We start from the raw sequence: 15,809 nt of genomic DNA, 5'->3' as shown, positions 1-15,809 counted from the left end.
TAATAGTTACATTTGAATAAATATATGGTACTTGACTTTATTTTGCAGTTACTTAGGATGGTAATAATACTTTTAAGTTCTAAAGTAATAGAAAAGCTTCTATTTAACTCTTCTCCCAATATATCACACAATATCTAGAAAATTATAGTATAAAATACAATGAGAATTTATTTAAAAAAAATAGAAAAACAATAAAACCCAATCCCCCAAAATACAAGGGAGGGAGGGAGAGAGAGAAAAAAAGAAATATTCTGGGGCTGGGAAGGTTGCTCAGTAGTAGAGCACTTGCCTTGCATGCATGAGGTCCTGGGTTCGATTTCTCAGCACCATATAAGCAAAAAGAAAAAAGCCGGAAGTGGCGCTGTGGCTCAAGTGGTAGAGCACTAGCCTTGAGCTGAAGAGCTGAGGGACAGCGCCCAGGCCCAGAGTTCAGGCCCCACGACCGGACCAAAAAAAAGAAATATTCTGAGGGCTGGTATATGTAAGAAAGTAGAAAACTAGAGCATCAGACACATGAGAAAGCTGATAGCAACGTTAACAGAAACCAATGAAAAGAAAATCATCCTTTCTGTTAAAATAGGAACTCAGCTGTCAAGACAGGTTTATGTGAGATCATTTTACGAAGAAAAGCTACTGTTCATTTCCAGTTAAGAGCCCACACAATGACCAGAAAAATAACCTAAATTCCTTTTCCTAATATTGCTTTATTATTAAAATTGTTAAGTAACCAGTTTTTTTAAAAAAAGAAATCAAAGCAGCCTATGACAAGTATACAGAGATTGCTTACTAGATGGTACTACCTTAATGTCTCAGCTAGTAAATCCATTCATTATCAATTCCTGGGCAAAGTAACCTGTGCTAACACACTGGCAGAAGAACAAATTTTGTGGTAGCTTACAGTTTTTTTCTATTTCACCCAACTAAAGAAAATTACTTTATGAATCAAAATTCATTAAAAACTCTAGCTGATCACTAACTAGCTTTATGACATTATTCAAACTACTGAAGAATGTAATTTAGATTTTTAAAGAAACAGATTTCATTACCATAACTAAGCAAAAAACAAAAAAAACCTGCAACAAATACCTTGATTTTATATATTGGCAATGCACACTAATTCCCTGTGAGGCTCAGTGCATACTATTATAAATATTAACTAATTTATGATAGTATATTTTTAAAATCAGGCTTACTTCTTTTTTTTTTTTTTTTTTGGTCGGTCGTGGGGCTTGAACTCTGGGCTTGGGTGCCGTCCCTGGCTGAGCTCTTCAGCTTAAGGGGAACACTCTAACCATTTGAGACACAGCACCACTTCTGGTTTTCTGGTGGTTCATGGGAGATAAAAGTCTCATGGACTTTCGTTCCCAGGCTGGCTTGGAACTGCAATCCTTAAATCTTAGCTTCCTGTCTAGTTATGATTACAGGCATGAGCCACTGGCGCCCGGTTAGGCTTATTTCATTTTTTATGATTAAAAATTAAAGATCAGCTGGTAATGTAACTCAATGCTAGAGTCATGTTTAGCATGCCCAAGGCCTTTGTTCTGGTTTCAATCCCTAGCACCACAATAAAAGGAAAAGTCCACAAAAAAATAAAGTCCTTAGTGAAGAAATAATCTTATATTTAAAGTGTCTGTACATGCCCTTGATATAATATTATAAATCCTACACAAATAAACATATACTGATGAATTTTACTAACTTACTCATTTAGCCAACTAGAAACTAGTTAGTCCTAGGCTAACCTAGCCTGTGATTTTGGTCTATTAAAATGTGTCTGAGTCTTATAGAAAGGAAATAGTATTACTTGCTAGAAATTGGAAAAATTCAATTCTAATAACAGACACCTGGGGAGCTTAATCCTGAGTTTTCCCATTACTCAAAAGTAATACCCAGCCCTCTCCAACAAATACACAGAAAACGACTCCCAATAACTTCAACCTAATTTTTCTTAGTGATTTAATATGGAAAACTACAAATAACTGAAAAATAACATCTTAGGCTAATTACATAGCTTTAATTTACTGTTTTGTTCTACTCCAAAACACTGACCTATTCTTAGGTCTGAGAATTTTATAGAAGGTAAAGTATACTAATTCTTTTTTTTTTTTTTTTTTTGTCGGTCGTGGGGCTTGAACTCTGGGCCTGGGCGCTATCCCTCAGCTCTTCAGCTCAAGGCGAGCGCTCTACCACTTGAGCTACAGCGCCACTTCCGGTTTTCTAGTGGTTTATTGGAGATAGGAGTCTCACGGTCTCTCCTGCCCGGGCTGGCTTTGAACCGCGATCCTCAGATCTCAGCCTCCTGAGTAGCTAGGATTACAGGCGTGAGCCACCGGCGCCAGGCTAAGTATACTAATTCTTAATATTCTTTTTTAATAAAACAAATTACTAATTCTTTCAAACAATGCACATAGCTGTCTTTCCAGTTGTTTTAATGACAATCCTAACACTGTTAGCATTCTTCTTTCCTTTTCTTTTTTTTTTGGGGGTCCGGTCGTGGGGCCTGAACTCTGGGCCTGGGCGCTGTCCCTCAGCTCTTCAGCCAAGGCTAGCACTCTATTACTTGAGCCACAGCATCACTTCCGTCTTTTTTTTTTTTCTGCGTATGTGTGCTGAGGAATTGAACCCAGGGCCTTAAGCATGCAAGGCAAGCGCTCTACCACTGAGCCACCTTCCCAGCCCCAGCATTTTTCTTTTTAACCCTAAACATTTCACTAATATTCAAGAACACTATCAAAACACTCATCTACATTGTTTCTGTGTACTTTTTCCAAATTTAAAGAGACAACAAAATTAGATAGGAATATAAAATCAGACTTCAACGGGCAGTAAAGTGGTCATGTAAAGGCAGAATATGCTAGTAAATGCCCTGAAACATCCTTTATAAAGTCCTGTATGTTTTCTTTGGAAGCAAAGATTAAAAACAAATAAAAAATTAAAAGGTACCTACTGATCACTATTCTCGTACATAACTTATATGCTGTAGAAAGCATATATTCTCAATAAAAAGAAAAAACAATTAAAATAAGCATTTACAATAAAAAAAATTGAAAATTCTCACTTATGCATCTTGCCTTGGAAAAGTTTCAGTGTCATCTAATTATCTCAATTAATTATAGCAGTGCTTTTTGACCACTGTTCACAAGTAGAAAAAAAAAAATTAACATTTTTATGGCTCAGGAGGCTGCCTCTGGCCAGATGGGGAAAATACTGAGGTTCTAAAGCCCAGAAAGTCTCCCAAGTACTACAAAAGAGGAAGAAACAGTTGAATTTAAATTTTACTGTTAGTGTTTTGACAATGTGTTGCAGAGAAACATGCTCCAAAAACCCACCTTGTATACTCTTCTTGTAACTTGTTGGGGTCACTTACAAAAAATTTGACTCTAAAGTTCAAACTGTAAGGAGATCCTCCTAAAATTAATAAAAGTAGTTCTAATTAATTAGTTTATATTAGTCCTTTGTATTTAAAAGGCACATTTTAAAAACATCAAATAAATATGTATGCTCACTCTTTAGCTGCTTCCTTATTGGTTTGTTTGGATCCAGCCACTTCTGAAAAATAAAGACAGATTTCTATTTTCCCTGAATAACTAACATATCAGTTCTTATAAATCTGTTTCAAAGATTAGCACTAAGAACTGTATTTTGGAAATATCCTAGGTAGAAAGAAAACCCATTAAATTACAGACAATGATGTTCATGTCAATTATAACAAATTATGTGAGAACTTACTGAATGTATTTGTACCAGCTTTAAATAGTTTTTTTATTTCTCATCAGTTATACAATGTGTACTAACCTCTACTTCAAAAGTAATAAGTAATTTCTGTAAATGTATTTTATCTGGCAGGTTTTACAAATTCTCTTCACTTTTCATTAAATAAAATGTTGAGCTTTACACACTCATGCAGACAAAATTTTAACCACAGAACTTAACAATTTACTTTTCAAGAAATTTTTACAATTTCTACCTTATTCCTTAAAATTAAGTCCCTGGGATAATGTTTAGTTTGGGAGGTGAGGGAAAGGGCTGTTTGTGTGTGAGGATTTTAGGCAATCTCAGTACTTCTGAATGTCCATTAAGGCCTATTTCCAAAAAATTAAAACTGAATTTAGAAAATATTTCAATTACCAACATGTTTCAGTTTAAATTAACAAAACAAATGAACTACTAAATGTAGTGTTTTCAAAATACTATATAGATGTGTATGTGTCACTGCTTATAAATCTAACTCCTACTCACCCACCCATATTTGAGTCCATGCAAAGTAAATTATATATATATATGAGGAGTGGGGTAGGGGTGGCAGTGCTGAGATCAAACTAGAGAGAGCCTAATGCATACTAGCCAAGTGCTCTACACACCTAAGTCCCATTATATTTTACTGACTCGTCTCCATTATCTGCAACATCTAACACATCAAACACACCAATTCTACATTTATACATATCCAGAATTTACCAGTTTTTCTCAATCTTTCTACTAGTCTAGGCTCTGGCCATAGATTGTTTTCTGTTCTCTCAATTTCTTTTCTAAGTAATCTCTTCATCTCTCCATCCAGAAGCTTAAGTGTGGTCTTTGAAAACATAAACTTGATACCACTATTTTGTTTAAAACCTTACAATTTCTCTACATTGAGGTACAAAGGTTTGCCTTAAATGATCTCTTCTACTTCAAATTCCTAAGTTTTTTTTTCAAATTCCTAAGTTTTAGCTACGTTGCTCCACAAAAATGGAGCATTGCTATAATATTCATAGTAAAAACATACTATTAATTAAAAAACAAAAAACTTAAAGCCCTACACATCAGGAAGAAAAAAGACCTTTACACAATGGATAAGAATCAAAGTTCAAAGCTAAAGAAATTTAAGTAGTGTTTAAATAAATAACAAAAAAAAATATGTCTACCACCTTCCTTTCCTATCTTTTTTTTTTTTTTTTGTCAGTCGTGGGGCTTGAACTCTGGCCCTGAGCGCTGTCCCTCAGCTCTTCAGCTCTAGGAAAGTGCTCTATCATTTGAGCCACAGCACCACTTCCGGTTTTCTAGTGGTTTATGGGAGATAAGAGTCTCACTGACTTTCCTGCCCGGGCTGGCTTTGAACCACGATCCTCAGATCTCAGCCTCCTGAGTAGCTAGGATTACAGGCGTGAGCCACCAGCACCCCAGCTCCTTTCCTATGTTATAGACATTACATACTTCCCTAGATCATTATCTTTCAATAGTAAATTGGTAAAGACCAAAATTTTTAAAAATCATATACCACAACACAATACGAGAAAAACAGGTACTTTTATTTGCAGCTTGATAAAAGAGTGAAAACGGTTTATCTTTTCAATGGTGGACAACTTAGTAATATTCAACAATATGTAAAATGCTATTTCCACAGACCTAGCATTATTTTTATATATTTTTCATTTAGATGTATTTTACATATCATAAATTCACTACTGTCAGGTGTACTTTTCTTTTTTTTTTCTTTTTTTTTATTTTTATTTTTTTGGGTCCGGTCATGGGGCCAGAACTCTGGGCCTGGGCGCTGTCCCTCAGCTCTTCAGCTCAAGGCTAGCGCTCTACCACTTGAGCCACAGCGCCACTTCCGGCTTTTTTCTTTTTGCTTATGTGGTGCTGAGGAATTGAACCCAGGGCCTCAGGCAGGCAAAGCAAGCACTCTACCACTGAGCCACCTTCCCAGCCCTCAGGTGTACTTTTCTGTTATTTATCATGTTGTTACAACTGCCGCCATTCTCCAACTCAAGAATATTACTTATAAACTCCCAAATAAGTCTTGTATCTATTATGCTCCTCCTTAGAGTCCTTCATAATTAGAAAGCAACTTTCTGTCTGTATAGATTTACTTATTTGGGACATTTAATATAAATAGATGGTCTTTTTGTTTCTGCTGTCACCCCATATGGTCTCAAAGTTCACTCAAGTTAAGTAGGTAACAACTCATTCTTAAAAAAAAATTCCTATTATGAATATCTGTGAAAATTATTTTTTCTATTGTGAACAAGTTTTTCTCCTATGCATGTTTTCAACTCTTTTGGGTGCATGTCAAGTTCATTTCACTGTTTGAAGAATTTCCAAAATTATTTCTACAATGTCCTTTTTTCCATAGTCCCTCCATTTATATGTAAGAGCTGTAATTTCTTTTTTTTTTTTTTTAACAGTTCTAATTTCTTTACAACTCATCAATAGGATTTTCTATTTTTTTTTTTTTTGGTGCCAGTCCTGGGGCTTAAAGTCTTAGAATTTCTCACTAGAACTCTTTCACTGCTTCATGAAAGCAAGCATTAAAATTTCCATCTTTGTTTGTTCTTTTGTATGTGGACACTTAGATTATATAATCACCAATGGGCAGATTATACTTCTGTCAAGAACTGTTGTACCAACTGGATTATTATGCTGTCTCCTAGAAAAGACTGTCTATGATGCAAAATATATGAATTTAAAGTGTATTTTGCCAGGAAATACTAATATATTATTAACATTAATAAGTGATATTACTTCACCATTAACTATGAATTCATGTAGGAATTTCTACTTCACAAGGATGTTTCTACTCTTCTCAAAATGAATTTCTAACTCTATTTTACTGAGTGAATATTATATAATACTATTTCATATGGACAGTTAATTCTTGTATTTGTCAAAATGTAGTGATCAAACACCCTATGTGGCCTCAATTTCTAGAAAAGTTCCATCTGAAAAGATTATGAACTTGTCTGATGTAACTTGGTATTTATTATGTTACTATGCAAAAGCATTAGTTTTCTGTAATATCTATGCTATCCTGATTAGTGAGCTTTTTTAAAAAACTGTAACAATATTTTAATTTCCAAAACTGTTCACTGTTTCTTTGCATCAATGCAATATCATTTATAATCATGCCAGTGAAAACTAGTCCTTTTTGGCTGTATATTAGTATTTACTGAGTACTTTGCTAATGTTCCAAACCCCCTTCTATGTAGTTTACATGTAAAAGTTACTTTGTTTCATTATTATGTGGTACTGCTTAAAACCAGTACCTTGTGATTGCTAAGCAGGTGTTCTATCATGTGAGCCATGCTTCCAGCCCTCTTCTCATTATTAATGCCAAGACTGGATTTCTACCTTACTAGGCTGCTCTCGCCTCAATGTAAAATACTTACAATGCTTACTGCTTTCCACAGATCAATAGGTGGGATATTAGACTGACCATGCTTGCTGACCATCAGTCTCAACAAGTTTTTCCCCTGGTAAGCACTGAATATGGCAAAACTTGGGAACCACTCTATCACTACATTTTTTCAGTATCTCAATATTATGTAAAAAGTGAGGATGTACTTACATTTAATACATCTAAATTGGATCATGAAAATACTTAGAACATTGTGACAGTTTGTCATCTAAGAAACATATCTTCATATTTTATACCCCCCATCCTCACTGGCATTTGTTGTTTGCTTTTTTGGTGGCTGCCATTTGGACTGGGGTTAAGATAAGACTCAGAGTAGTTTTTACTGAAGTTTCCTTTTGCTAAAGATACGAACATTTCTTCATGTATCTATTAGCCATTTGTATTTTTCCTTCTAAGAACTGTTCAGTTCACTTACCAATTTACTAATTGGATTATTCGTTCTCTGCTTAATTTTTTGAGCTTTTTTATATTTTGGATATTAATCCATTCTATGAGTCACTTCCTGGTTCTGGTAGTTAGTTAAATTAACATAGTCCATTTGTCAATTCTCACTCCCATCCTCTGGGCATCTGGAGTGCTATTCAGAAAAAAATACATACTTGTATCTATAACTTCCATGGTTTTCCCTACATTTCCTGCAGTAGATTTAGTTTCAAGTCTTACTTTGAGCTCTTTGATCCAACTGAAGTTCATTTTTTAATACAATGAGAGGTACAGATCCAGTTTCAGTTTACTGCAAGTAGACAACCTGTTTTCCCTGCACCATTTATTGAAGCTATCCTTTCTCTGTTGCATGAATGCAATGTTTGATTCAAGAATTCCATTCATTGGGCTGGGAAGGTGGCTCAGTGGTAGAGCGCTTGCATTAGCATGCACGAGGCCCTGGGTTCAATTCCTCAGCACCACATAAGCACAAAATGCCAGAAGTGGTGCTGTGCTCAAATGGTAGAGCGCTAGCCTTGAGCAAAAAGCAGCTCAGGGACAGCGCCCAGGCCCTGAGTTCAAGCCCCACAACTGGCAAAAAAAAAAAAAAAAGAATTCCATTCATTTACATTTAAATGACCGATTGGGTAGTATATTCTTTGTATAACAGGGTTTTGTTTTGTTTTTGTCTGTCATTTCCTCTATTACTTTGTGTTTGTTTAGTGGTAATTTTTTTCCTTTTGTATATAGTCTGTAGCAATTATCTTTCTTTTTTTTGGGGGGGGTCCAGTTGTGGGGCCTGAACTCTGGGCCTGGGCGCTGTCCCTCAGCTCTTCAGCTCAAGGCTAGCGCTCTACCACTTGAGCCACAGCGCCACTTCTGGATTTTTTTTTCTTTTTGCTTATGCGGTGCTGAGGAATCGAACCCAGGGCCTCATGCATGCAAGGCAAGTGCTCTACCACTGAGCCACCTTCCCAGCCCCCAGCAATTATCTTTCTATATCTATAGCTATACCTTTCTATATCTATAGCTATATGGCATGTGCAAATTTTGACAATCTACATTTAATTGACATCACCTTTAATTACACATAAAACTACTCCTTTGCCAAGTGTAGTTGCTCATGCCTGTCATCCCAGCTACATAGGAAGCTGAGATGGGGAGGATCAAGGACACAGGCCACTGGATATCCCTTCCTTGTCCCATGCAAAAAGTTTGAGATTCCATCTCAACAGAGACAAATGGATGTGGTGATATGCGCCTGTCATCTCTTCTACAGAGAGAAGTGAGTTTTGTTTTGTTTTGTTTTTTTGGTCAATCCTGGGGCTTGAACTCAGGACCTGAGTGCTGTCCTCAAACTCTTTTGTTCAAGGCTAGCATTCTACTACTTTGAGCTACAGTTTCACTTCTGGTTTTCTGGTGGTTAATTGGAGATAAAAGTCTCATGGACTTTCCTGCCAGGCAGGAAGAGTTTTAAATAGGAGTTTTGTTGCAGTTCTGGTAAAAGGGATGGAACAAAAAAGGCAGGAGGAAGAGCTCATGCAGTAGAGGGCATGCTTAGCAAAGGTAAAGCCTTAAGTTCAAACTCCAGTACCACTTGAAAGTTGGTCATTGGCTTGGGGTGTGGCTTAAGTGGAAGAACATTTGCCTAGCAAGTATAAGACCCTGAGTTCAAATCTTAGTACCAAAACACAAACAAACAAACAAAAAAACTAAAACAAAAAGGCCATAAACTAGCCAGGCACCGGTGGCTCACGCCTGTAATCCTAGCTAATAAGGAGGCTGAGATCTGAGGATCAGGTTCAAAGCCAGCCCAGGCAGGAAAGTCCATGAGACTCTTATCTCCAATAAACTACCAGAAAACTGCAAGTGGCGCTGTGGCTCAAGTGGTAGAGTGCTTACATTGAGCTGAATAGCTGAGAGACAGTGCCTAGGCCCAGAGTTCAAGTCCCATGACCAACCAAAAAAAAAAAAAACTATCTTTCCATAGCCCCTCCCACAACCCTACATGTATATGTCCAAAGTGACAGTTACATATTACATACCCTTAAACATAGGTTTTATAATTATTATTTTCTTTGCACCTTTTTTTTTTTTTTGGTCAGTCTTGGGTCCTGAATTCAACCTGGACGCTATCCCTCAGCTCTTCAGCTTAAAGCTAGCACTCTACCACTTGAGCCACAGCACCACTTCTGGCTTTTTCTGCTTATGTGGTACTGAGGAATGGAACCCAGGGCCTCATGCATGCAAGGCAAACACTCTACCACTCAGTCACCTTCCAAGCCCTCTTTACACGTTTTTGAATACCATGGGAAATAAAAAATGAAGTTACAAACTGAAATCATGACGATACTTTTATAACTGTTCATGTATTTACTTTGTGGGATAGCTCAGTATTTTTTTATGGCTCTGGATCTATTGTCTAGGGTCTTTTCATTCCAACTTGAAAGGTTTGCCTTTAGCATTTGTTTTAAAGCAGGTCTATTGGTAATGAACTCCCTCAGGTTCTACCTGCAATGTCTTAATGCTCCTTTATGAAGGTTTCTGTGAGATGGGCTCTGGCTATGTAGCTCAGACAAGCTTTGAACTTGAGATTCTCCTGCCTCCAGCCTCCTGAATGCTGGTATTAAAAACCTGCACTGTTAACACCTGACACTGTTGTCATTTTGAAGAATAGTTTTGCTGGATACAGAATTTTCAGCTGTTTTTTTTTCTTTTAGCATTTTAATCTATCATAACATTGCTTCTGAAAGGTTCCTATTTTATTAAGGATCCATGGTATGTGTTAAGACACTGCTCTTGCTGCTTTCAAGTTTGTCTCATTTCTCAACTTTTAAAAAATCCTGTTTGAAGCTTGGTGAGCTCCTGTATTTGTATAAATATATTTTTCTTCAAATTTTGGGAGCTTTGGGCCATTGTTTCCTCAAATCGCTCTCCCCCTTTCTTCTCAATTACTTCTGTTGGGGTTTCCTCTAGTTTGATCCCCCTCTCTCCAATCCTTGTCAAGGTTCAATCTTCTAAATGGCTGGTAACTAATGGCATTCATTTTTTTTTTTTTTTCTTGGGTCCGGTCATGGGGCCTGAACTCTGGGCCTGGGCGCTGTCCCTCAGCTCTTCAGCTCAAGGCTAGCGCTCTACCACTATGAGCCACAGCACCACTTCCGGCTTTTTGCTTTTTGCTTATGTGGTGCTGAGGAATCAAACCCAGGGCCTCGAGCATGCAAGGCAAGCGCTCTACCACTGAGCCACCTTCCCAGCCCAATGGCATTCATTTTTATGTGTGTCTGTGTGTATACAGGGTATGACATTGGAAAGTAACCCAAAGCATGTAGAAATAAATTCTGTTCTTGAAAAACCTCAATAGATGGGATTTTCACATTACCAGTTTTTTGCCTGAAAGAAAACTCAAATATAAGCTTAGGACAGCCTTACTAGCTGTCTAGCTTACTAGCTTACTAGACAAGACTTCAGGATTCACAAAATATTCAGAATATTCAGAGTGAAAAACCAGCACATACAAGCTATCTCAATTCTAGCTGACAAACTATGTATGTACATGATGATATAAGAGACTCATAAAAAAGGAGCAGTTAGAACTTTAAACAAAAGGATACTGCTCTTTCAAAAGACTGTGGACAGAGCTAAATTACATATATATATTTTCAATGTACAGTCTAAGTCATAAGAAATGTATAAGCCAGGTAACTATCACATCACGAATAAGACATTTCTCTCACCCTAAAATGTCTTGTGTTCATTTGCAATGTTTTCAATCCCCAGACAACAGATTTACCCAAACTTCTGGTATTATTTGTCGTTTCCTTGTTCTACTATATAGATACATTTCAAGTTTTCTTCATTACCTTGCTAATGGACATAAAAGTTAATTCATGTTTGGAGTATTACAGAAAAAGCTACCTTGAACATTATATACAAGGTTTTATATGACAAGTTCTCATTTCATTTGGTTAAGTATCTTAAAAAATGTTATTTCTGCATGGCATATTAACATTGTATTTAATTTTACAAGCAACTGCCAAACTATTTTCCAAAGTGGCTTATCTTTTTAAATTCTTACAAACATTTTGGGAGGAAGGAAATAGGATCTTGCTACTGTTGCTCAGGCTGGTCTCAAACTTGTTATGCATAGCCCAGGCTATCCCTGAATTCACAAATCTCCTGCTTCAGCCTTCCAAGTGATGAGATTACAAGTGCATACCACCTGTTACAAAGATGCTGCTCCATTGCCAATATTGATATTGAAAGAATTTTTCATTTTAACCATTCTAGTGAATGTGTATTGATTTTTCCTTGTGGTTCTACTTTATATTTCACAGATGCATTGTCAGGATGTTTAGCAGACATCCTTTCTCAGAGAAAAGGTTCCTTTTGGTTGATGTTTTCATTGTGAGTAGATGTTGAATTTTATTCTATGTAAATTATGCTTCAATTACATTGATTTAGGTAAAAAAGAAAACAAAAACAAAAAGCACCCCTAACCTAATGGCATACCTAATGGTGAACCATAGTTCTAATAACTTTATCTCCTAATTACCTTTAGCACATACTTTTCCCTATCCCCTACAAGCAAACATTATTTTTTATAGCAACTGCATTATTCCAACCATCTTCCAATTGTCTTTAATTTTCAATTTTATTAGTTACAGACTACATTAAAATCAGATATATGTAAAATACAAATTTCATGTTTGTTGAATTATGTCCTATGTAAGTATATATAATTTTATTATGGATTAAAAAGCACTTCATGATCTCATATGTTGCTCAAATGTTATCTTTTATGCCTCTATTGCTCTATCTTCCAGCCAAAGTAAAATTTTACTTCACTTTTATTTTTGTTCTTTTGGTGGTACTGGGGTTTGAACTCTGATCCTGGCACTTGTTAGACAAATGCTCTACCACTGGAGCCATTGAAACCATGAAAGCCTTAGACTATAATCCTACCTATGCCTACATCATAGTTGAGATTGTAGATGTAAACCACTATACCCAGCTTATTTCCTGAATGGAAGCTTACTAACTTTTGGCCGAAGATGGCCTACAACCATGATCCTTCTAATTTCCACATCCAAAGTTACTGAGACTACAAGTGTAAACAACTTTACTTAGTAACCATTTTAATTCCTCAAATAGAACAATTCTGTCTCTTCCCTTTGAGTATTTACACCTGCTGCTGTTTCTTTTTTTTACTTTTTTTTTTGTTGTTCAGTCGTGGGGCCTGAACTCTGGGCCTGGGCACTGTCCCTCAGCTCTTCAGCTCAAGGCCAGTGCTCTACCACTTGAGCCACAGCGCCACTGCTGGCTTTATTTTTTCTGCTTATGTGTTGCTGAGGAATTGAACCCAGGACCTCATGCATGCAAGGCAAGCACTCTACCACTGAGCCACCTTCCCAGCCTTGCTGCTGTTTCTTTCTAAAGCACTTCTCTACATCTCAGATTTCTTTGTAATAGCCTGTCAAAATCAGGAGAATGAAAATTGATACCCTTCCCCCTAACAAAGAGTTTAAGAAGCAAAAAGAGCTGTGGGCATAGCTTACCAGGTAGCATGCTTCCTAACATCTAAGAACAAAAACCATAACAAAATGAAACAACAATTATACCAAGAGCCAAAGCTATGATAAATCAAAACACTGAGAAATTTCAGAAAGTCAAAGCTTTGCTCTAAGTAATTTTGATTGTTACACTAGAATTCCTTACTGTAGAAGGCTTTAAAGAAAAATATACCCATGATTCTATACTTGCTATGCATGAAACAGAAACATGAAGCTACATGCTTTATTAGTTTCTTAATTATAAGTGCAATGAAATTAATTTCAAAGTCTATATGTCAAGTAAATTGTTAGCTCTAGTCTTATTTTTTTTTGGGGGGGGGTCCAGTTGTGGGCCTGAGCGCTGTCCCTCAGCTCTTCAGCTCAAGGGTAGCACTCTACCACTTGAACCACAGTGCCACTTCCCGACTTTTTTCCTTTTGCTTATGTGGTGCTGGGGTATCGAACCCAGGGCTTCATGCATGCAAGGCAAGTGCTCTACTACTGAGCCACCTTCCCAGCCCTAGCTCTAGTCTTATAAACGAATGCATATGTGATATATAAAATGTGTGCACCCATTATTCATACCTTACCATATTATATTTACCTCTTACAGGGGATTTATTCCTAGGCCCAAGCATCCACTTGTTAATCTATCTTTAATTCAAAGTTTTAAAATCTTTTCTCTTAAAAATTTTTAAATCTTAAAGCTCATTATGAGTATCAGCGAAGATTCTAAGAGTACGTTGGGTATACATGGTATAGTTCTTCAGAGTACGTTAAAATGTTAAATTGTCAAACATTTCTATTATGTTATCATCTATTTCTATGATCCGATATTCTCAAGCAAAAGAACCATGACTGTGAATCTAAAGAATAAGTAAAAACTTAGAATGAAGTGAGGTTAGAAACTCTTAAAAGATTTCTCTCTTTAGATTAAGAGGCATGAATTAAACTTACTTTTCAGTTGTCTGATACTGATAATTAAACTGGTACTAGATTCTAGGGGCTGACATAATTATGAATATCTAACATTAGTAACTTGGATTAAAACTTCAAACATCTAATTCTTCAGATAAAATTTTTAACTACTGGGGGCTGGGAAGGTGGCTCAGTGGTAGAGTGCTTGCTTGCCTTGCATGCATGAGGCCCTGGGTTTGATTCCTCAGCACCACATAAGCAAAAAGCAAAAAAAAAAAAAAAAAAATTTTAACTACTGGGGCTCGAAGGTGGCTCAGTGGTAGAGTGCTTCCCTTGCATGCATGAGGCCCTGGGTTCTATTCCTCAGCGCCACATAAGCAGAAAAGGTCAGAAGTGGCACTGTGGCTCAAGTGGTTGAGTGATCGCCTTGAGCTGAAGAGCTGAGGGACAGCACCCACACCCAGAGTTCAGGCCCCACGACTGACAAAAAAACAAAAAACAAAAAAAACCCACCACTCTTAAATCATGAACATTATATATCAGGAAGGAAATTATATTATAGACAGACAGAAAAACTAAAATGAAAACAAAAGTAACAGCTTACACTTACTGGATTATCTGTAGAATCATCAGCCAACTGTAATCCAAAATAGTCTCGTTCAGTCAAATCAAGATGCTTGAAGACTATATCCAACAGAACTTGCCCCTGATCGTGTTTCTGGAAGAAAAATTAAATCTATATTGAGCCACACACTTATGTATATTTTTTAATCTGCTCAATTTTTTGCCCTCTTTTATTGAAACTATAATTGCAGTTTTATACTAATGACTTAGCTGAGAGTAAAGACTTCACATGTGACTGAATCTTTGTTTTTTATTTGTTTTACTACTATAGGGGTTTGAATTCAGGCTCCTACATTCACTTGGCTTGCTTGCTCTGTTGGTACTTTTATTCCTTGAACCACACTTCCAGCCTGGGTTTTGCTGGTAATTTTAGAAATGGAGCCTCTTTGACTTTTCTCTCTGGACTAGCTTTGAATTGTGATCCTTTGATCTCAGCGTTGATCTCAGCTTGTGAGTAAGTGGGATTTCAGGTAGGAGTCATCATTGCCTGGCATTGATATAATATTTTTTTAAAGCAAACTGGCCAAAAAATACATAATATACATGAAGATATAAAAAAAAACTTTTGATTGAAAATACCTCCTACTTTCAGGGTATCATATGGTATTTTGGTTATTTCATATTGTTGACATAATAACTTCTGTATACATCTGTATCATCTCATAGGCTTTTTATTCATACTTGGACATATGTGACTAAATACAACTGGAAATATAATTTTCCGTAAAACAATGCCACCAACAGGGAACTAAAAACCTAAAAAAAATAATTTGCAGCAAATCTGAAAAATGCCTAATATTTTTGTTACAATAGTACTTAGGGAACTTTAAAAAAAATTTTTTTTGGGGGGGTCCGGTCGTGGGGCCTGAACTCTGGGTCTGGGCGCTGTCCCTCAGCTCTTCAGCTCAAGACTAGCGCTCTACCCCTTGAGCCACAGCGCCACTTCCGGTTTTCTTTCGTTTTTGCTTATTCGGTGCTGAGGAATTGAACCCAGGACCTTGTGCATGCAAAGCAAGCGCTCTACCACTGAGCCACCTTCCCAGCCCCATCATTTATTATCCCCTTGTTTTAGTAACAGTACCTATAACTTACACAAATTTCATAGCTATGAAATG

The 15,809-nt window shown here is 36.7% G+C and overlaps 1 protein-coding gene across 6 annotated transcripts in view; it reads right to left on the bottom strand.

The window, feature by feature from the left end:
* Ptpn4 (protein tyrosine phosphatase non-receptor type 4) overlaps positions 1-15,809 on the bottom strand; it is a 146,442-nt gene that overhangs the window by 75,531 nt on the left and 55,102 nt on the right. For 5 of the 6 annotated variants that reach the window (XM_070021869.1, XM_070021870.1, XM_070021871.1 and 2 more), the window contains 3 exons: positions 14,681-14,788; positions 3,507-3,549; positions 3,330-3,408 (listed from right to left, as the gene is read on the bottom strand). In XM_070021869.1, coding sequence (XP_069877970.1) covers positions 3,330-3,408; positions 3,507-3,549; positions 14,681-14,788 — 230 coding nt within the window. Of the gene's footprint in view, positions 1-3,329; positions 3,409-3,506; positions 3,550-14,680; positions 14,789-15,809 lie in introns of those variants that run through there. The other variant, XM_070021875.1, reaches the window with a different exon arrangement.

The sequence above is a fragment of the Dipodomys merriami genome, unplaced genomic scaffold (assembly GCF_024711535.1).
Source record: "Dipodomys merriami isolate MVZ:Mamm:240054 unplaced genomic scaffold, mDipMer1.0.p SCAF_146, whole genome shotgun sequence".
Lineage (NCBI taxonomy): Eukaryota > Metazoa > Chordata > Mammalia > Rodentia > Heteromyidae > Dipodomys > Dipodomys merriami.
The sequence above is the reverse complement of the archived record's forward strand: the minus strand, read 5'-3'. Positions and strand labels throughout refer to the sequence as shown.